The sequence below is a fragment of the Sebastes fasciatus genome, chromosome 5 (genome assembly GCF_043250625.1).
Source record: "Sebastes fasciatus isolate fSebFas1 chromosome 5, fSebFas1.pri, whole genome shotgun sequence".
NCBI classification, from domain to species: domain Eukaryota; kingdom Metazoa; phylum Chordata; class Actinopteri; order Perciformes; family Sebastidae; genus Sebastes; species Sebastes fasciatus.
Window position 1 is genome coordinate 15,565,536 of NC_133799.1, and position 23,672 is coordinate 15,589,207.

At 42.4% G+C, this 23,672-nt stretch overlaps 1 protein-coding gene across 2 annotated transcripts in view; it reads right to left on the bottom strand.

The window, feature by feature from the left end:
- rnf220b (ring finger protein 220b) overlaps nt 1-23,672 on the bottom strand; it is a 36,057-nt gene that overhangs the window by 8,923 nt on the left and 3,462 nt on the right. Inside the window, exons 3-7 of one of the 2 annotated variants that reach the window (XM_074635278.1) lie at nt 4,158-4,284; nt 3,216-3,258; nt 3,024-3,116; nt 1,471-1,513; nt 1,077-1,166 (exon numbers count right to left, since the gene is read on the bottom strand). In XM_074635278.1, the coding sequence (XP_074491379.1) occupies nt 1,077-1,166; nt 1,471-1,513; nt 3,024-3,116; nt 3,216-3,258; nt 4,158-4,284 (396 nt within the window). The remainder of the gene's footprint in view (nt 1-1,076; nt 1,167-1,470; nt 1,514-3,023; nt 3,117-3,215; nt 3,259-4,157; nt 4,285-23,672) is intronic. The other variant, XM_074635279.1, reaches the window with a different exon arrangement.

Genomic DNA, 23,672 nt, shown 5'->3' on the forward strand with positions numbered 1-23,672 from the left:
TCCACCTCCTCCTCCTCTCTTCTTCGTTTTCCTCCCTGACATGTATTTAGAAGCTCATTATGCTGTCCTGTTATAAGGCCCAATAAAGGCTAACAGACCTCGACAGCTCTGGCAGTTTGAAGAGTCAGCTAAGAGCTGGAGAATCTCAGCGTTAATAATAACAGCAGTAAGATGTCTGCAGTGTCAGCCGCAGCTTCTGTACGTCTACACGTCTTTATCAGTGCAGAGACTCTATTATATCACTTTTAAAATAGTTTAACTGTTGCAGACCATGTTGGAAAGGAAATAAAATGAAATAGTTGTTTTATTACTGTTTATTTATACTTTTATTAATCTTTTTTGGTACCACTTTCTAATAAGGCATCCTTGATAAAGCGTTTATAAGCTGTAAGTAATGGCTTTATTACTGGTAGATTAGTTTTAAGCCATTAATAAGAATAGGTTTTGGGTTGCCAGGTTGTGAAAAATCCCATTACCTGGTGTTCATCCCCCTTTAAATTGTTCTTTATATCATCATGTGATGGTAACAACGTTTCATTAATGACATATTAAATTTTAGAGCTGCAACGGTTAATCGATTAGTTGTCAACTATTAAATTAATCGCCAACTATTTTGATAATCGATTTATCGGTTTGAGTGATAAATTCTGAGATTCCAGCTTCTTAAATGTGAATATTTTCTGGTTTCTTTACTCCTCTATGACAGTAAACTGAATATCTTTGAGTTGTGGACAAAACAAGACATTTGAGAACGTCATCTTGGGCTTTGGGAAACACTGATCAACATTTTTCACCTATTCTGACATTTTATAGACCAAACAACTGATCGATTAATCGAGAAAATAATCAACAGATTACTTGACAATGAAAGTAATCCTTAGTTGCAGACTAACTTTTATAACTGCAAGTTGGTAAAAGCAAGTGTCATTTTAGAGATACATGGTTTTCATTAGACAGTGGCAATTAGTAAATAATTTATTAACCATTGATAAAACCATTTGTTATAGCCTATAAGCCCTTTATTAGAAAGTCATAACCTTATGGTGATAATAAAAGTGCTTCTCGGTGCATCTTACCAGCTTGTGTGCAGTCTAGGTGGGCTCCTGCGCTGTGGGGGCGTAATGGGGCGGATTTGACGTAGCACCTGCACCAGCAGAGGTCATCGACTGTTAACATATCAAGAGGTCAAAGTTGAAAGGTTAATAGCTCCTCTGCTCGTGTGGGCGCTAGGCCGGCGTGAGATGGTGTGGGAAAAAAGGGTGATATCTGAACGACTGGTGAGGGGTGAGGGGACGTAACACATAACTGGTCGCATCAGGGTGAACAAAAGAAACTAGAATGTTTTTAAAAAACTGACTCCTTACTTAAAAAAAAAATCAATGCCATTTAAACCAGCTGACCTGATACAGTCTACTGTACTGAACAGCAATGAAGCACAACATTTAGTCCACTCTGCATGCATCGACGTACCATTTAGTCTTGTGTGTCTGTTGGCCCGCACACGGAGAAACGTCTGCAACACACATAAAGGACGACATCAGAAGGTTTCATATTTTTAAGTAGGATTTAAACAATATCTTTCATTCACATTTCTACTGGAATAAATGAACAGCAGCACAGTCGATACCAGTACAATATCAACACATTGGATGTCTTCATTTCTTGTGCTTGTCATGGATAACACTTGTTACTATAGTCACCTTTATTAGAGAGCAAAGATGGCCTATTCGAGAGCCTTAAAGAGGACCTATTATGCTTTTGTGCTTTTTCCCTTTCCTTTAGTGTGTTATGTAGTTTTTTTGTGCATGTAAAAGGTCTGCAAAGTTACAAAGCCCAAAGTCAATGCCAAAGGGTGTTACTCTCCCCCACAGAAACACTGCTCCTAAACTGCCTAAAAACGCCTTGCTTGAAGTCCTGCTTTTTCTTCCGTAATGTGGTGATGTCATCAAGTAACACATTCGCACTTTTGTGGAATTTTTCCTTATCGAGAGTTTAAAAAGCACTTCGAAACATTACTTGTTTTTAAGCTATATAAATGAAATTGACTTGACTCCTGATGAACCTATTAGCCCTTTTAAGTGACGTGTTGAGTGTTAGCGGCGTATTTGATCAACCCCAGACCATAAAACGGGTGAGTCACCGGCACCACAACAGGAAAAAAAACAGTTTTTATGATACTACTAGTTAACCAGTGCTCTCATAGTGCACTAATCAGAAGTATCAGTACACATGTTTGGAAGTGACGCATATAAAATTCAGGGAAAAGTCTTTAAAGATTTCACACAGTAACCGTGACGTTCACTCAGTAATTACAAGCAGTATGAACCTGACAAATAACATAAATAACATATTACAGTTTATTGTATTCCATTCCTACAGTTTAACAAATAGGTTTCTGTACATCTTTAGAGGAAGAAGGTGGATTTATACATTTTTACTTAAATCTGAGCTCCTTTTTGACAAATGTTTTCAATTATGTAGTGCCATGTATCCCTACTGTATGGCTCCTTCATGATTTGTCCTTACTAAATCTATCACAACATCAAAAACGTAAACAAAATCTTATTGGTTATCTATTATCTTGATGTAAGTATGGAACTTTCAGTAGCTAGGATGCATGGTGCTAAAGAGAAAACTATCTTATCTGGACTGGAGCCTTAAGTAAAATCCAAGAATTAATGTAACTTTGCTTTATCATAACACATCCCAGAGTGTATTACATGGATATCTATTTGGGGGTGGGAGTTGCCATTATTATTATTATTATTTTTATTAATTCATTCATTTATTTTCATTATTAGTAATAATTTTACTATAATTTTTTTTCAATTATAGTTTTGTTTTGAATTATGTAATTTTCTTTGTTAATAATTTCCAATGCATATCTTTCAAACCAATAAAATATGTTATCACAAAAAAAAGAAAGAATTTGAGCTCCAGTGAAAATGTGTACAATCATGTCACTGTGTAAATGTGAACCTCCTGATAATCTGATACTGGTTTAGTTCTTCTTTTAACCTCACCTGGTACCGGTCGGAGTGGGCGTCCTCAGATGTTCGAGGGGGCGAGGTGGGAGAACCTCCTTCACGCTTGATATGAAGAGAGAGCGACAGAGACTGGACAGAGAAAAGGAGAAAGAAGAGAGAGTCAAAGGAAGGATCATTTACAGCTGCTGTGTTCTCTTTAAACTTTAAACGAGGGTATCAACCGTTTACCTTCGGCGTCCTGATGAGGTGGTTGTGCTGCACTGGAGTGACACTGCAGAGACAAGAGAGGCAAATAATACAGATAATATAATATACAAAATATACAAACACAATATTGTCTCTTAAATGTCATCTCGTAAATACGCTCGGCTTTTATCTTGTCTGAGTTCGTGTGTAACCTCATTTTACTCTTTCTCACTTTATGTCTATCACACAGATACTGTACACACACACACACACACACACACACACACACACACACACACACACATATACATATACACACACACACACACACACACACACACACACACACACACACACACACACACACACACATAGTGTCCCCGTGGGCCAAGTTCAATTTGAAACCATTACTGTCCACGGAGCGGTCGTTAAGCAGATTTGGAGTGTAATGTCTTTATTGGAGGAATCATTCTTCTGGTCTAAGCAGCAGGTAATGTGTGTGTGTGTCTGTATGTGTGTGTGTGTGTGTGTGTGTGTGTGTGTGTGTGTGTAGGGCTCAAAGCAACCATTAGCAGGGCATTATCCACCCGCTGTGTGATTGGTCGCCTCGAGGCCGGAGGCTGTAATATGAAATATGTAGGGAACAATGAGGGAGCTTGTAAACACTGCACGCAGGTGACAGAGAAGACAGGAGATACCACCTGAAGGGGAGGGAGGATTGGGGGATGGGGGGCGGGGGTGTCCCTCTGGCTACAAAATCTGTCAACGTTTATTATCACCTGAAAGCTGAACAGAAATAAGTCTGGGATGCAAAACAGGAAGAAAATGACAGATGGATAAATGGAGGAAGAAAAAAGAAAATCGTTTGAGGGAGGACGTGAAGACGTGATTCTCGACAGTAGCGTGAGGAGATTTCTGGATAAAACCACTTGGTGGCAGGATGTTAAATAAGGATGTGAATGGAGTGAAATCAGATCCTGATACCTGATTTGTATCTGGGCCAGCTTGGTCAGCTCCTGCTCCATGTGTTCCTGCAGCTCCCCTGGTCGCAGAATGGCCTGGCAGACTGGACACATTGGGGCCTGAGCGTCATAGAGAGCCTTCACTTTGCCTGGAGAATAAGGAGAGTGAGACGATTAAAAGAGGTGTCAGGAAAAACGGTATCATGACTTTTTCATGTTGGCTTGTAGGGATGTAAGAAAATATTGATAATATTGAGTATCACAATGTTTTGTGATACTGTATTGATTCTCAAAAACATTTTCAATCAATAGTGTATATGCAAAGATTAACTCAGTCAATACTTTATTCATTTGCAAAGAGATGTGCCCTCTCAGTGTATGTGTCCTCTTGAAGTAGTAGATCACACTGTTCTGATTACATAAAATCATGATACGTATCGTATCACCAGATTCTTGCCAATACGCAGCCCTACTGGCTTGGTGTTTGAGGCTATGAAAAGATGTTCTGTGATACAGAGAATATAACAGTTTATGTGGTGAATAATCTTTTATTCAGTACTCATTAGATGTTTCCCTTTTTTACATATAGCCTTTACTTTGACTTTAATTCCTAAAAAAAATGCTTCACTGTGCATACCTGCAGACATTTACACTGATGGAGAACAAAAAAAAATCATAAAAAACATCAGATTTGTGCATTAAAATGAACAGAAGTTAAAATGGAACATAATATTAATGACTATGTTTTCATTAGTGTATAATCAGCTGAAACTAAGAATCGTTGTGTTTTCGTTAGCTTAGAATGAGCCCTTCATATCTACATAGGGAGCGGGTCCTCTTCACGAAGTCCGCTATGTTGCTCCGCCATATTTCTACAGTAGCCCAGAACGGACAAACCAAACACTGGCTCTAGAGAGAGGCTTTCACGTTTTTAGGTTACCTGAAGGACACGCTTGTGAAACTGCAATAATGCGATCTGCAGAGTGCAAAACCATGGTACCGCCAGCTGCCGTCTGACTTCTGTTGCTCCTAAAGTAGTGTTAGTATGGTGAGGATGGCCTCTGAGCGAGGTGAACGGTGTCATCACAGTTTTGCACTCACGTTACTGCAGTCTTGGAAAGGGAGGAGTGAGCGGAGGGGTACTCAGTTGGTTGCAATCTGCAACCACACTATTAGATGCCACCAAATCCTACACACTGTACCTTTAAGTTACTTTTTTTGTATTACATTTTAGGGTATTTTGCCTCCATTAGATAGCAGTAAGTATTCAACAAAGGCCTCAAGCTGGACTCGAACGAACTGGGGATGTTGCCACTAGACCACCGTAACACCTCGGCTCATTTAGCTCATAGTTAGGTTTTAGTAGTTGAGAACTGCCTTCACCGTGTGTGTTTGTGTGTGTGTTCAGTAGACCTATCTATGGCAGTGAGAGTAAAATAAGGTTACACACACACATAAACACACAGACAGACTGCTATGGCCCCCTGCTGTCAGTGTGTTGACATCATAGGCTGTCAATAGGAACATTACCCAGGAGGGCCACTCGGCCCATTGGGCCCCACTGATGGATTACTGCCATAAGCAGCCAGCTGGGAGCCTGAGGAGCTCTACTATATCAAGATTTTACCTAGTAGATGAGGTGATTTACTCCTGAAAGCCATCAATCACACACGGAGAGAGCTAGTAGGCAAGATGCACCTAATTTCCCATATCTGCACAGTCAAGGGAAAACAAATGACGGGGCTGGCAATCACAATTTTACACGTTTTAATACAGAACATTACAAACAGATTAGTATTTTTGACAGTTTCCTCCTCAGTGTGGAGCCCGGTGGACTGAACTTCCTTCAGGAGCTTATTATCCAAACACTGGACCAACACTTTCCCCCAGCTCCACTCCAAATGACCAGCGACATGACAAGCTCAGACGCCGATGTCTGTCGGCAAGTGCCGTCCCCTGACATCAGTTGAGCTATGAGCCCCCGTAATGAGGAACCAAATAGGACAAAATGGCCTCTAAATAAAACATGGGGTGGAAAATAGAAAGCGGAGTCAGGTGTCCTTGGGAGAGTGACAGCTCTCCTGGTTTCACCCCTCTCTCTCGCTCTCTCTCGCCTTTTTTGCATCCCCTCGCGGAAGCCTAAATGACTTTTCCCGACACGCATCGAACGTTCCCGGGCTTTCTGCGCTCTGCCGCCCGGAACATGCAGGCATCAGTAAACAATGAAATCTCTGGGCTGAAATTGAATTTATAACCACATTACCTGCACAGATAACGTCTCTGAATGGCGCCGCGATAAGAGCAATGGGATTTGATTTTCAGGTGTTTTATTGGTCCACTTTTTGGATAAGCCCCCCTCCCCTCCGCCTCCGACTACAGCCTCCCCCCCCCCCACCCTTCACCTCTGCTCCACACAAACATCAGATTTAATTATGTGGGAGCATGTTTGGATGTATGGATGAGTGTGTGTGTGTGCATGCTTTTGCTGAGCTTGTGCTGCGCTCTCATAAGTGACAGTTGTTGGTTCATGACCACCTTTTTACACGTCTCCATCCCCCCCGCTGCCCTCCGCCCCCGCCCACATAAACCCTGTCAGTATCAGTCAGCCTCAGCCCCTCTTCAGCCTGGGGGGTCTCAGACACACAACAGGGGGCTGTAAAACCTGCCTGTGGGGCTTGTTAACTGTTCCCTCACTACGGCAACTGGCTCGGACGGATTGGCGCTCTCTCGCCGGGCTGTGCTGAGTTTGACTGGCTCATCTCCTAATGGATTCACTGTCTCTGTGTCTCTGATTGTTTCCTTTTTCTGTCTTTGTGTCTCGCCAGTTCAAGACCTCCTTTCCTGGATGTCTAGCCGTTGTCCAGCTGCCATTTGCTCTCTTCACTTCACTTTACTGTTCCCACTTGGGAGGATGCCTCTTTGGCCATATTCAAGTCTTGCTCCGATGAAAGGCAAAATCTCATTTTTATCCCTATTTAAACTATTTTCACAATAAAATAAAAGCACCGCTGTAGACTAGAATGGAAAACCTAAAACAAATGGATTGTCATGGAAAATAAATCAGTTAAAAAAAGCACATTTTCAGGAAGGAATCACACAGATTAGCTTCAATACAATCTCTTATCTCCCCGTGGATTTGAAGAGAACACACCCCTGGGGCGAATAACCCATCAGAGCGCTGCGATATGTCTGCGCCCCGTCTCCACTATCAAGAGCATCACGAGATAGTAAAGTTCATGTTTTTGAAAACAAACAAGATACCGGCGTCCTCCTCGTCCCCGTTGATGTGATTGATGGTCAAATCCAGTTTCTGTTGTTCTGCGTCAAGACTGTCCCGCGTTCAGTGTTCGCCACTGCAACAGAGAGATCAGAATCCCGCTGACAAATCCTTAAAGCGCCGAGTCCCCCCGAGGGCTTGGGTAATGGCCGATGCCAGCGCCCATATGACGGCTGCCAGTTCTGCTGATGCAGACGGAGCGGAGATGCCTAACGTGACCTTTAGTGAATGCCACATCACATCAGGCCTGGATGTCACCCGCTGACATTATGCTGGGGCATGAAAAGGCTGTTCTGCAGGGGAGACATGGTGACGAACGTCCCCCCGGTGACAAACCTGTGGACGTGGTATAATTATGATTGACATGAGGAGGATTGGACGGCTTTGAATGGCAGGGGACGTATGCGAGCGAGCGTCCAGGGGAGGATGTGGAGGATGTGGAGCTCGTTTTGCGCCGGCTGGCTGGCTCTGTTTTTCTCTCTGTGTTCACTGGCGATAAAGTGCTGAGACAACTCACTCCAACTGGCATCATTATCCCAATCATCAAACAATTCTCTAAGCACATCAGAAATCCCTCTATAAAGTCGTAACAAGCACAGACTCTATATAACCAGTAGGCATGTAGAGATTGGCGGGGGGAGTGAAGTTAACGCTTGGCGGCTAACACTGCAGCGGTGGGTTGTGGAGGCAGGTCCTTGGCACACTTTCAGAGGAGATGGAGGGCTATAAAAGCCATTGGCTCCTGCCACACCTGTACCCCACCCTATCCCGCGGCCTGCTTCCTATTTAAAAGCATCACATGCAGGATATTAGTCAGGCTTTTTTGCCGTCTGTGAGGTAGAACTAACCTCTGAAGCGGAGGGGGGAGAGGGGAAAGTATGCAGGCCGCCGTTTGTTTTTTATTGGGGAAATAATGGCCTATTGAGAGGTTGGGTATTTAATGAGCAACATAATAGGCCCTGTAGTAACACATCTGCTATGAGCAGAGTCATTTCCTCAGCTTTCAAAGGGCTGCTGCTCCAGCCTTTGAAACAGCAAGTTTAGCTGCCTTTGACTTACTTTCTAGATATCTGCTTTTTATTAATTGCAGAATTGCTACACCGGTAATACACAAAACGCAAATGTGCTGCTCGGATCCGTGTTCAGTCCTAACCATGAAGGCACACTCCCTCTCCTGGCTTGACCTCAAATCTCTCACTGTCCGATCTAATTCCAGCATCCTTCAAAAATATCCCTTCTACTCTGCAATCAATTGTGTTTAATGTATTAAAGACACTCACCACAACCACCGCAACCTTTGGCCGTTGCACAAATCAATGCCTCGTTAGACCACTAATGATCATTCATTGACTAATAAGATCTGTATCAACCTCTTGTAGAACATTGATTGGCCTTTGGCCTCTGTAGTGCTCTGTGCATTATGTGGACAACGGGAGACGGCAGCTGTAAGTCCCGAGGAGTCAGATGATGAAAAAGCTCCTGGTGGGAACGGACAGGAATCCTAAACCCCAAATAGACTCATTCTGAAGCACCTCAGGCCAAAGCCCTTTTCTTCTGCCCTACAGATCAATGGACATAACCTCTCTGACCACGGGTCAATCAGCGCACAAACCCCCAATTCCTCTCTCTCTCTCATCTTCTCCATTAGTCACTACAATTGTTCCATCGGGTGCGGGCGTGGCTCAGCATGTGTGCGTCCAATCATCTCGTTGATGGAGAGTCGACTGGGTAGCTGCGCGACTGTGTCCCTGTGACCATATTTCCCTTCTCAGGACCTGAGGGCAAAGATCGAACCCTGCTGCCTCCGCTTCGCTCCAACCAATCAATCTGGCCCTCATTGAGATGCATGGCTCAATGATCTTTGATAGTGACTTACAGATTGGAGAGAGGGAGTGGAAGTCAGGGGGGAAAGTTAGGACTGTCCTTGGGTATTTGCGGTGATATGAGGCTACTTACGAGGCAGTTCATGGGGGAATAGCTGCAGGTCTATTAGACGCGTTTTGTTCTGAAATATCTGAATAACATCAAGGCTGATGATTCATGGTGGGGGCAGAGCTTATAAAAGCCAATTAAGCTCTTTTTAAAAAAAAAAGTGCAACATTAATGAACACTAGAGGTCTTCACAGGTCCACTTGGTTCCGTAACTGAGGCCCAACCCAAGATCTGAGTTGGATGTGGTCCAAGCCTGATTGGGTCAGGTAGCGTCCCAATCCAGGCTGTTCTCATACACCGTTCGTAGCTATACATACAAAAAGTAAATGCACTGTAATTCGTATACAGCCCACAAAATCAATTCGTATGTAATCCACGTAATTGTGAACCAGGACGTAAAAAGAGCACAAATTGCGCTTAAGAAGGAGGTTGGGGTGGGTTAAAAAACACCAGACTTTCACCCAGGAGACCACTATTCGTGTCCCAGAAGTTAACGCAGATTTATTTGGCATGTAACTTCCGTACTTTAGTTACGCCACTTCCGAAATCTTTTCCTAAACCTAACTACGTAGTTTTTGTCATGGAACTTCAGTACTTAAGTTATGCCATTTCCGGTACGGCGTAACTTAACCATGATCTTTTCCTAAACCTAACCAAGTTCTTTCCTGTGAAGACGGAAATTTATTTTGAAAAGACTGGAGCGGAAATTGACGCTGGACATTCGTAGGAAAACGCACAAAAAATGAGGAATAACTTTTGGTAAAATATCACACGAAGCGTTGTATGAGAATACGTTGCCCAATTTATTGTTGCGGGTTTGGGATCTTTGTTTCAAAATGTCGACTACTTGAGTGGATCCGAGCAAACTCGCTATCAGCAGAGGTGACATGGTGGGTGTGAACTTTGGAAAAATAGGAAAAACGTCCAACATGAGGAAGAAGAAAAGAAGCACTGGTATAAGGAGGTAAACGTCTTTTATGCAAATCATTGACAAAGATGTAAAAGCTGTTCTCTCTCTATTATGGTCGGTTCAAGTCCTGTTTGGGCATTGTGGATCCGGTCTAATTCTTGGGTCCTGGTTCTGACTGTCTTCTGGTTTCTTTGGGATATGGTCTCTTGTTAAAAAAAAAATGGTTTAGGTTAGTTTTCACAGGTTTGTTTTGAATCAGGTCCAAAATCATATCAAAGACCCAAATCAAGGACATCTACCTGCATGTCTTCCCCCTTTTCTCTCTCCTCATCTATACTGTCATCTATCAAACGTCAGCAGTTATGATCCTCCTGACGTAATCGAGCTCATACTCTGGGCCATGCCCAATGCTAAATCCAGACTTTGACATCCGTTTGCTGACTGCTGTCTGTCAAAGTCAGAGCAGTGGCGGTGGATCAAGAAGCCGCTGACGGCGGACAGCGAAGGAGATGTTCACCGGTGGCCTGTCACTCACTCTGATGCCATCAACCTGCACTCGCTAGACAGACGGAAATACACAGAGATCCAACTCTGTCGCACTATATCACACTATCAGGACCTGAACCTCTCTCAACACACTTCAGGCAATCAATTGCCATAATCGGTTGAACTTGAGTTAATTTTTACCAGGTTTTTCCTCAGTGACATTTTACATTTTCATCCAGTTTTACGGATTATAAAGTCTTGTATGGTTTTAAAAAATCGACCGCTCTTGGAGTTTGTAAACACTTTTAAACCAAAAAGTAGCGATCAAGTTGAAAAACACAAAGGGTGCTTCTGTTAGCTCCTGAAAAGTTGCCATTGTGCAGACAATGGCGACATCAACGCCCTGCTTGTTAACATTTTTAGCAGCCATTAAACCAATTGGCACAAAACACTGCCAGAGATTGTTGGGTTTCAATGAGTGCCTTCCTCTGGAAGTAAGTAACACATTAACTCATGTGTGAGCCTGCTGTGAGCTTTTACACATTTCATGTACTGGTGTGATTGCTGCAATATATTTTTTCTTTTCTTTTTGTGTATGTGTGTGCGGGTTGAAGCATGTTGATTCAAATCTATACATTACTCCTGTCATGATCGTCTCAACCACTCTTTGTTCGTTTGCGTGTGTGTGAGAGAGAGAGACATCAAGAAGCTAATAGACAGATCACAATCCCTCATTAGAGGCTAATTAGAAAAATACAGATCACTATTACCCGGACCACTGATTAATACACATTAATACTCTCTCCACCTCTCTCTCTCTCTTATTATTCCATCGTCTCCTCATCACTTCGCTCTCATTTTCTTTTCCCCTCTCGCTCGTTCTCTCAATTAGTGGTTAATAAGGAGAAAATGAGAGGATTGCTCTGTTGCTTGCGTCAAGTACTCAACTTTTCTAAACAGTCTTGGACAAACAGTGTGTCACTGTGTGTTGAACTCACTGAGGAGTTTAATTATAGAAGGACTCATCAGTGGTACAACAACAACTGTACAGACTACAAAAGTGAGTTCTTACTATATATTTGATCAGTTGGGACCATTTTCTTACAGCAGAGAGCTCTACTCTTGCATCCTGTAACTTGCTTCAGTTTTTGGTGTTTCGCCTGGTTCTCCATCAGTGAGTGATTTTTTATATTTCCCAACATGCCCTGAAAATAAACCCCCAGAGATCACGCCTGAGCTTTTTTTTGCATCAAGTGGGCGACTGTGGTGCCAACTCTGACACGTTCAGCGCTGCACTGCAGGCACACGCACCATCAGGGCTCTGTCGCTCGCTCTTTAACTCCCTACACAAACATCACGCCGCAGTTTTGGCAATTTTAAAATAACCAGACTCAATGAGAGAAAGGTGAGTGTTTTCTTTAGTGAGAAAAAACAGTGGGTTTACTGCGCTCTTAGTGCTGCTATCAGGTGCACGAGGCACACGCTGAAAATTCAGATGAGGTTCCCAGATGGTGGCGAGAGGTTCAATGTACAGTTATTCGCATATGTAACAAAAAAAGATCTGAACATAAGTCCTGTCATTATGACTCCAGATGAGTTTGCTGGGAAAATAAAGGAGTAGAAAGAAGAAAAAGACTTACAAGAAATGGAGAGGAAAAAGAGAGGAATGACTAATTTTATTACAACACCAGAACCACCTTCAGTAAAGCATTGTAAAGGAAAAGCTTGAGGATTTTAAGAACATTTGGCCCTCCTTCATTGCTTTTCTCTCATAATGACTCTTTATCAGAGAGCTCTTAGATGATCGGTTGACGCCTGGTTAGGGTCGTGGTTTTTTTTCTTTCCTCTTAAGTCATTTAATTTATGCACTTTTCTTTTGATTTGTTTTAATAAAAATACATATGACAAACAAAAAGAAAGGAATGAGAGAGAAGAGGAAGGGAAGAAAGAGAGCAGAGAAGATAAACCTCCAGAAGAAGAGCAAGCAACGTAGTGAGAGTAAACCCTGACTTAAAACACAAACAGTATAGTCGACTATAACTGAAGATTTCTTCAGTTGATTAGTCGTTTTTTATGCTTTTTCATGCTGAATGACTTATTTTCAAGAAACTTATGAGCACATCTCTGATAAACACAAGATTTAAAGTGGCGCTTTTGTTAATTCTTTGTGGAGAAACGTTTACAGATCTGTCGATTAAATCAACTAATAGATTAGTCGACAAAATCGTATGAGTGTTAGTCAACTAAGAATTTCTTTGGTTGAGGATAGCCCTGATAATAAAAACACACCACCACACCGAAATGCCAGAAAACAACAGAACATGCAAGGTAAATCAATCGCTGTGTTTGTGTAGTTAACATGTTCTGAGCGTCATTTTCCTTTTCAGCCGGTAATTTGGGGCAGCTGACACGCACTGTCCTGCTCTACCAAAGAAAACACACCCGCCTGCTTCCCCCTCACCTGTCCCACATACACTTTATGAAGTGCAGGTGAGCAGCGGAAGCCTCAGCCATTAGAGACACGCTAATACACTTCAAACAAAATCTAACTTGTTGTGCTCCCCCTGCAGCCCCGCATTGGGCCTCAATCGCTCTGGTAACAGGCCTCCAGTCAGAACTTTTCGGACACCACCCAGCGTCTCCCCCCCCCTCAGCCTCATCATCACAGATAAGCCATCTGATAACATCTGATACTGTCAGAAACAGTGTTGACTGCTGCTGGTACCAGAGGACCACGAGCACCTGGCGCTCTGTGACACACCTGTGTTTGGGTTAGTCACACTTCCTAAAGGATGTTATTGTGTCTGCCTGGATGAGCAAACAATTATGGCAGATGACGATGGTTTTATCTTCAAATGGTGGAAAGATGCAGATGATTGAGCGGCTTATCTTCAGTAACACAAAGAGAGAGAGGAATCGGGAATTTAAAGCACTGAGCTTTGAGGATTACTTCATAATAAAACTTGGAACTAGAAAACTATTTTTTTAATATCTAGGAAAGCATTTGTCTAAATGTAAATTATTATGATTATTTTGAGCAGATGTTTTAATTTTCCTAGAAAAGTCTCAGATTTACAGCATATGGACAGGGTTACACGGTAACTTTCTTGTGGCTGCCTACATTTTCTGTCATTTTCCGGCAATTTTAAGGATGTTACCGTAAAATAACTGCTAAAACTAATGTGTAAACTCTTTATCATGTGATCCAGAGAGGAGTGGACATTGCCACGGACATTCAATACAACCAAATACAACCACACCACGACCTCAGCCTCCCAAAACAACCGTACAGTAGAACTAAATAATGCCAACCAACAAAAATGTAAAATTGTGAACATCACAAAGTAGATATTAAAGTAAATAAAGTAAATATTTGTTGCAGGACTGTTGTGTTGGATTCAATTAGATTATACAAGTACGAGATATTGTGTCCCCTCCGTGTAATGAAATACTTTTAATTCCGCATTCAAATATTTGCAAGTAAGTTGCCTAAATGCTGAAATCTATTGTGTGGTTTAAGCATTAGACTGCAGACAATGGTGGGCAGTAAATAATGCTTGTATGGCTGCTTTCTGTTGAGGATAAAGGGCATCCCTGCGTGCTGTGTGTGGTATCCCAGCACTCGACCCTGAAGCCTCGTTGAGAGGAAGATATATTGAGCTTTAATACAACGCTCTCGAGTGGACGGACGACGACCCTCCACATCAGACTAGAAATCACTGCTGCTGATAGTTTTACTGTGTGTCGTGAAAGAGTGTGAATATGCACACATTGTAATGGTTTGTGTGTGACAAAGAAATGGGTGTACTGTATATATCATTTACACACACACACCGCCTGTGTAGCCCCGGTGAGCGCGGCGCGGCGTGAGCCCCCGCCGTCGATACGCCCCTCCGATCTCCCCCGTCAGCAAACACAGGAGAACAAAGAGGCCTGTGGCAGCGCCAGCGGGTATAGATCTTCTCCTCTGTGTTCTCGCTCGGCGGGGTCACACAGGAGCCGCTCACAGTTCAACCTCCTCTCTACGCGACTGATCAGCCGCTGCTAATGAGACTGGACCCTCTCTAGTCTGCAGGACCCTGAACCGGCCCACCCAGAGGAGTCCACGTAGGTACAAGCAACATAGTTCAAACTGTGATTCCAGATAAAACTAATCAAAAGCAATCAATTATTGGTTATAGACATTATCGGTTAAGCCCCCTATAGTCAAAGTTAACTTAGTAGAGAGACACTGACTCAGTGTGTGTGATGGATTTTACACTAAAATATGCATCTCAGAGGAAAAAGAGCTTGTAAATACTAGTGGTGCAGTTCAGCAAGCCCACAGTTCAGTTTGTATTGCGGTTTTTGGGTCACGGTTTCGGTTCCGTTTGTAATGCACATAAGGGAGAAGAAAGACATAACCATTTCCAAAGCGTTTGAACTCCAAAAAGTATGAATAGATAGACTGATTGATAGTAATGAATGATATTTCTATATTATATAAAGCCATAACAATGATTTTATACCTGAAATAAGGCTACTTAATGGTCAAGTAGGTCTATGTTCAGATAATTGCCTCTTCTATGTCTATGGCAACTCATCAAATAATTAACCGGCCTGTATTAGTGGTTCAACAAGCCCGCGGTTCGGTTCGTACGTCATTGAGCGGTTTGTTTTTTTACGGTTCGGTTTTGCATCTCTGGTAAACACCCTTCATTATTTATTTTCAATATACCGGCATAAAAAAGTGATACAAGACAAACATGTTTTAAACAGGCTTGACTAAAATACATTTTCATTACATCAAGAGAGTAATATCCATATTTCCCAAAGCGGATTTAAGCTGATGATATTTTAGTGGATATTTGATAACGACAAATTTCTATAAATAAATATTATTGATATAAATATAATTAAGTATTGTATGTCTTTGGCTGAATGGAAATGTGTCTGAAAACAGTTTGTTTATACTTTATAGGGCTTTAACATGTCCTTTAAAACCCACATTATGATTTAAAAAATCTTATATCATAACACATAAATATTTTTTTTATATTATTTAGATTCTGATTTAATAATCAGCATTAGAATTAGTTGAGGTCACAGGCTTCAACACAACATAAAGCATCAGCAGCATTTTTGTCCTATCAGAAGAGATTATGAATAAAAGACCAATATAAGTCAAATATATCAACAATTACTGTCTGCTGGTGTAATTACTAATAACTTTTGAATGTAACACTCGTGTCCTTCATAAAATGAATAAACTTGCAGTTACACTTTGATCTTCTACAATTAGAATAAATCCATATTTCTAATAATGACCGAAAAAATGCCACAATAGGGCAATTAGACACCTGTTTCCAATGAAAAAACTTTTATTAAAATTCTCAAAACAGGTAAAATTGCACTGGAAACCTGTTTGATGATCCCACAGGACACATTTTCAACTCACTCTCTGAACTGGATTATTATTGTGGATATTTCACGGCGTGAAAGACTTTTCTTATGTGAAACTCTGCTACCGTAGCAACTTGATGTGCTATAATGGTGTCATTTACATTGAAACAATCCACAGCATGCATCCCATAATCATTCAGTGATTGATTTGTAATTGCACTAATAGGGTCGCGACCGAGACAATGGGATGTGTAAAGCAGAGTCCCGGCTCTCACTCGGCCTCACAGACTCGCAGCGGGCCTGCTGAGCGCTGCCTGTGTGGTCTGTGGGGACAATTAGCACAATCTCCATACTAATGGCAGCCTGTAATGGACACTGCTGAGCCTGCCAGCCACTGTGTGTGTGTGTGTGTGTTTGCATATTATACATGTGTGTGTGAGGGAATGTTTTGCATACGCGCATATCCTTCAGTGTGAGTGACTTCCTGTGTGTAGTTGAGCGTCTGCCTGCCCTCTGGTGTGTGTGTTAAGTGCACATGAGTTCCTGTATTTATGTATTTATGTGTGTGTGTAAGTAGCCAGTAGCCTGTATTTTACTGAGGTGAACCCCCCCCCCCCACCCACACACACACACACACACACACACACACACACACACACACCACCACCACTACCCCCTTTCCTCGCGGCTCTAACCCTGATCCGCGGCCACTCATTAGCACCATAATAAAGAGTTGAGACGACACGTAAAAGGTTATATACTGCTGGACTGCTGTTTTCGTATCAATTATCAGGCCTGTGATTTATGGCCCAGACCCAATGCTATTCTCTGAGGAGAATTGGGGGAGTGTTTACACCCCTACACAGCGGGGTGAGGGGGTCAATCCTGGCAAACTTTGACCTTTGAGGCAACGGTTGCACCCTCACTGATGGGAGCTTGCGAACAGCTAAGCGACACTGGAAGTGACTGAATCGATCAGTGGATCTTTAAGGATGCATGTGTAAGTAATCTGTACTGTTTCCTGGGCTTTAACATGTTTGAACTGTCACATCCCAACCCTGTCTCCTACAAGATTACGTTCCCATACAACTAAACCGCATTCTCAATTACATTTCGAGGGAAACGTATTTTCTCCCGGATTATGAACGCACTTTTAAACAGTTTTAAACACATGGTTAACATTTTAAATTGGAACAAAACAAAACAAAAAATGCAACAAAACTACTTGGTTAGGTTTCGTAAAAATACATCATGATTTGGCTTAAAATAACTATGAAATTTAAATAAAACAAAACAAAACTACTTCGTTAGGCAACAAAACTTCGGTTTAATTAGGTTTAATAAAAACATAACGATTAAAATGAGTCCCTCCTACGCGGACTATCAATACAAATGTATTTGTGATACATCAAAAACCATGACAAAATACATTTGCCTCGAGACGTATGCAGTTTTACACAATTTTTAGGAGACCAGGCTGCACATGCATAAATGAGGGAGTCCATGCTCTGATAATTCCGCTCTTTCACCCGGACACTTTGCAGTCCCCTAAAAATATCTTCCTTTTATTCAAATTCAAAAACAATACAAAAAAAATGCACATTTGATAATCTATAATGGCTGCCACTCCTGCTTATGAAGCCACTGAATGATGTCGGGACGTCATGTATTTGGAAAGTGAAGCTATCACGCCTGGCGTGCCTTTGACGTACAGTATTGGCTTCCGTCAAGCTCCTCCACGGCTGGGAGACTTGCAACGAGCACAAGTGACATGCTGTAATGAGGTCTGTGTGTGACACAAGGCAAACACACACATACTCTATATCATATATATGTGTGTGTGTGTGTGTGTGTGTGTGTGTGTGTGTATGTGTGTGTGTGTGTGTGTGTGAGTTCCTGGCTGCCATCCAGGCGTGCAGCTGGATTGGTGTGGTCTTTGCTGTCTGTCTGCGCTGCTCCTCAGCAGCATGTGTTTAACCCCAGCGTTTGGCCTCCCTGCCCTCTCTATCTGCCTGACTGATTTGTTGGGCTCCGGGGACACGACAGAAAGATGTGAGGTTGTATGTGTGTGTGTGTGTGTGTGTGTGCCACTTCTGCTACAGAAAAAAATACCCCCTCTGCCTTTACCCCAAGCCTTTCCTACACACACATACACTAACCAGGTCTTTGATGTGAGATCAGAGGCAGCTGTGATGCAAGTCGATCAGGTGCGTAGAGAGAAGTAGAAAGAGGGAAAACGGAGAGAGGGGAAGAAGGAAAGATGGCCTCTGTTAAAACAAGGCTGCTGTTTTAACGACCCCTGGGCCCTGCACTCATTATGACCCTCTCCCTCTCTCCTATCTATCTGTCTGTCTTTCTCTCACACACTCGAGCCTCCCTCTCTGTCTTGACAGAGAAGCAGCGCTGTTCGTGTGGGCCGATCACAGTAGGCGATGGAGGCAGATACGGCGACTACAAGATGTGTTATGACTCATGTTTCGGCAGAACATTCTGTTGACCGTCTAACAGGTGCTGATGGTCACCACAAAAGACCCCCCCCCCACACACACACACAGAGATTTCCCCACGCTACTGTAAAGCCCCACCGCCAGACTTATAGAAATCCTGTCTGTCTCCGACAAGCCGTGTGGTCCGCACAGCCTGACACACTGAAACGTTTGAAGATACACCGGCCTGCATGGAGGCCGTAACAAACACACACAGATACACACACACAATACACAATCACGTATAAAACAACACATAAATCTAAATACATGAGGAAAAAACAGTCCACGTTTGCTCTCCCCAGCCCTTTTAGGATGAAGGGAAGGAGGTAAAAAGCCAAGAAGAGTTTCCCCTCCTGCCAGGATGAAAGCCTCTTTTACTTGGGAGAACATTAGGAGAACAAACTACCATCACAACAGGAGGGGGAACAGTCGACCGCGGCGTGCTCTCACATCAAACACAACCACCATTAATATTGTAATGCTTCCTCCCCGAGTGTTTGAAATCAAGAACAAGACTACCAGTGTGGTCAGCGAGAGAGCTGGGTGCACATGTCACGTAGCTTTAAAAACAGGATGAACAACACAGAGGATGCAGTGTGTGATGCTGTCAGGTAAAAATGAAATCACAGTTCTTTTCTTTTCTTTTCTTTTTTAAGTTATTAAATGGTTTCTGAAAGGATTTACCAATGCGTGTTGGTGTTAAACTTGAGTAAAGATTAAAAACACTCAGATCAACTATTGTTTTTGACATGTTGTTTTGTCATGATTTCATGACATTTGTTTGTCTGAATTCACCTTGGATGCTTGTTCTCTCGTCTTTTTCCTAGTATCTTTCTATCAGCTAACACTTCCACTTGTGTTGTCCATGTTTACACCTTGAAATTAATTCAGTTTTCTTACCAAACTTTGTTCGTGACAGATCGCACCGACACAAGATCACAAAACAAAGAGGAACATAAAAAAGCAACTAGGCATATGGTGAGTGTGACTGTTGATGCATGGAGTGCACATGCAAGTCCACCTGATATACACCCTGGGAATAATAGCGGGCAGCGGATACTATATGTGTATGCATGAGCATCGAGTGGTTGCTATTGATCTCATGCGGCCTGCCTGTGGGATGTAAACACCGTGTCTTTCAGCAGGAAGCTCCACTCAATACGAGCAGCCGTCAACGACTGCTACACGGAAAACACGGTGCGCAGGCGGCGTCCCTGTTATCAAATCAGCACACATAGCTAGACCTAGTGTGTGTGTGTGTGTGTGTGTGCTTGCACAAATAAGTGTTTGAAAAGTATGCACACACATGCACTGCTGGTAGGTTCAAACTGTGGTTATTTTACTTGTTTAATGACTGAATGACCACAAGCTCCTGACAGCAGTAATATACTAACATCTAAGTCACATCACCTAAACGTGTGCTCCTTCAAACACACACACACTAAGCATGTAAGCCGTGTCTGGAACAAGCTCAAACCCGTCAAACTTCACCACCGAGATAATCCACGTGCCAAATCTAAGATGAATCTGTGTAATATTGATTGTGTTCGGGCGCCGCACTAGTCCGCTAACAACCCGTGAATAACCGACCGTGGAGGACACTTACACTCTGCGCACATCTGGTGGAGAATCCTCAATGTGTGTTACGCTTACATGTTTCCCCTCTATTAACTTCCTGCAGGATTTCTTTTTCACTCAGGTGAAGATCTGGCGAGTCTCTCAGCGCCCTCTTATCCCCGTGAGAGGAGTCTTCAACAGCCCGTCACTGATTCAAAGGCCTGGAGCACATGTTGTGTTGTGTTGCTGTGTTTGTGTTAAATACCTATAGTCAGATTCAATACTAGCCTATTTAAGATTTCAAGTATCATCTTACCAAAGTGAAGTAAGTAAATAAAATAATACTCAAATTAATTGTGCATGTACAGTATATTGTACAGGTGAAGAGTTATTTAGAAAGGGAATATTTTGAAATGTAATGTCGTCGACACCAAGTTGACGTCAAAGAACTGGCAATGCTGATAAAGGCAGACTGATGTGCTTCACCCACATTATTTTCAGTTAAAAGTCACAAACAGCAAAAAAATGCCAGCTGGCCGTCAGAACATGCATGACAGGAAACAACTAGATAGTAGACTGAACTCAAATTTAAAAAAAAAGAAATCACATTGACAACAAAAAAAAAACGCCACTCTCATTTACGAGACTGTGAATCTGTCTGTAATTGGTCCAGGTATATGCTAGTAATACAAATTAGGGCTGCCCCCTCTTAGTCAATTAGTAATTTCTTATGCTTATTTCCAAGAAACTTATGATCACATCTCTGGTAAACACAAAATTTAAAGTGGTGCCTTTGTGTGATTCTTTGTGGAGGAACTCAGTTTCACAGATCTGTCGATTAAATCAACTCATTGATTAGTCGACAAAATCGTATGAGTGTTAGTCGACTACGTTTTGTTTTTTTGTTCGAGGACAGCTCTACTACAAATTGAGAATATGTCTGATAAAATGTTGCAACTGACACTGTAAAGTTTTGTTTTGTTGGCGTTGTCAGCAGGACTGTTTCACTTAATTTACAACATGAGATCATGCTCCTTTCTCATTCATTTTGACATGTTTCACAAATAAAAAAAACTGCCTATTTGCAGCGACTCATGGATAAGCATGCAAGAGACGTGCAGGCTCTACTGTAATTTGCGAGCGACAAACATTTATGAACAGGATTTGCAGCGCTCACAGATCGCTTTTATGAAACTGGCTTCAGGTCAGCGAGGTTATTTGTTAAAGTAGAGAAAAGAAGGAGGTGAGAAAGTTGTATTAAATCGTGATCTCACTGATAAACATTGGGGGAAAGAACATGCACTGTAGTTAATTACATTTTTGAGTTACTTGTGAGTGTTTTAATTTTATGCTACTTCCTACCTCTACTCCACTACATTTCAGAGGGACATATTGTACTTTTTACTTCACTATATTTATTTGATGACTTTAGTCACTAGCTACTTTGCAGAAGAAGATTTTAAAAAATATATAATGAGTATATGAAATACAATGCATTGTTTTATAGTCAATTAAATCGCCCAACAGTATAACAAATATTAAAAATAGCTCTATTGCAGCCGGCTAAAACATTAAAATGCATATCACATGTTACTGCATCAACAATAATAATCTAATATTATAATATATAATAACATAACAACTAAAGAGCCAATTTGTCTGCATAGTGAGGACTTCTACTTGTAACAACGTGTTTTTTAAATTGTGGTATTAGTACTTTTTACTGAAATAAAAGATCTTAATATTTCTTCCACCACTGCTGATACAATATGTTATACTGCCAGCTGGATAACATCTTTTTTGTTCAGTGGCCTTCGTGGATCTCTTTGTCTACTCTGCAGGTGAAGGTTTTCACTTCTCTGACAGCCACAACCAGGCGTTTGGCGTGTAACAAGTATCACAACACAGGGGCTCTCAAACATCTGGCTCCAGTTATCACAGCTCTCACTCAGCTCTGCCACTACAGTAAGACACAGACACACACACACATACATACACACACCACTCTGTCAGCGTCTGGCCACGGTGTGTGTTTGCCACTCCACTCCTCCGGTTTCCCAACTGGTGTTTCTGGTAAAGGGCCATTTTAGTTCCAGCTCGGGCCTGCGGCGGAAAGCATCTCCCTGAGGAAAATAAGCATGACTCGCTCCAGTGAAGACATCTGCCCTTTGAAAGCGAGCGTGGCTGTTTGAACAGCTGTCAGAGAGCACACCGTGCGTCTCAGACATTCCCTGATAAAACAGAGACCGGGAGGGAAAAATCGACAGAAGACAGATGCTAAACGGACAGAAGGAGATGTCCACCGGCAGTGATGGGAGGAGGTGCTCTATACCTGCATGTTGTGTGGACTGACAAGGAGCACTTGGTCATCTGTGCTCAGAACTGGAGACTATGTGTCATGGCCTCAAAACGTTTTGATTTGTTCAGAGGACAGTCGATATAAGCATCATCATTTCACTCCAGATTAAAAAATACTTCAACATTTAGTTGACCACCAGGGACCAACTCCATTCAGTTTTAAGGCCAGTGCCTTGCTTAACACCTGACATGGAGACCGAAGCACTTGGAGGAAACCCACAGACACGGGGAGAACACGTAACCCAACAGAAGGACATTTCAATTATGAAGAAAACTTAAAAAGTATAAAAGTAGGTTTTTATGGTTTAGTTTGTACTTCAGAGAGTATTTGCATCGCCGTCGCCACAGCAGTATAGACACACTCTCAAAACCCAAGAAGATTTCAAGCTTAACAGTTAAGACTTTAGGTCCTGAAGTGACTGTCTGCTACCCAGTCAAGAGGAACAAGTGTATGTCAGACTTAGAAAAGTGCCGGGAGCTCAATTGCATTAAAGCTCTTAGTTTGCCTGAGCTCCAATCTAATTGGATAAAGCTGGAAAAGCAGCTTCCAATGTGCACCAATCCATTTTTTTTCTTCCCAAACTCATTTTTTTTTGTGGAGGAGAGACGCTCCCCATGTTCTCTTCCTCCTCGTCTTTTGTCCTTGTCAACATTCCCCAAATGAGATTCCCAAAATCAGGAGGTGAGAGGAGCACGCATGCACGAGTGCACAGAGCAAACATTGTCAGACAGACACACCTCTCACACCAGCAGCAGCAGCAGCACGCCGGCTGGCTGGCTGGCATCCTCTTTCCTTTCCCGTCCTTATTAAAATTCCATATTGAGATTCCTTGCTGCCACTCCGCCTCCCCGGCCCTGTCACTCAGCCACCAAACCAGCGACAAAATCAGCAAGTTTCAACAAAGACACACACATATGCATAGAGGCACACAAATCCAAACTTTTCTTAAGACAACTCGTCCCTGCTCCCGCCCTTTATGTGTGGGATGAAAGTTTCCTTTAGGTGATATGTATGAGAGCGTGTATCAGCGTCACCCCCCGCCCCCCTGTCTTCGCCCCTGTACATCTATGCCCCCCCCTTCTCATTGTCATTATTTTCGATGGTGTCCCCCTCTGATCTGCCGGCTGCTCTCTCTCTCCTCTCTC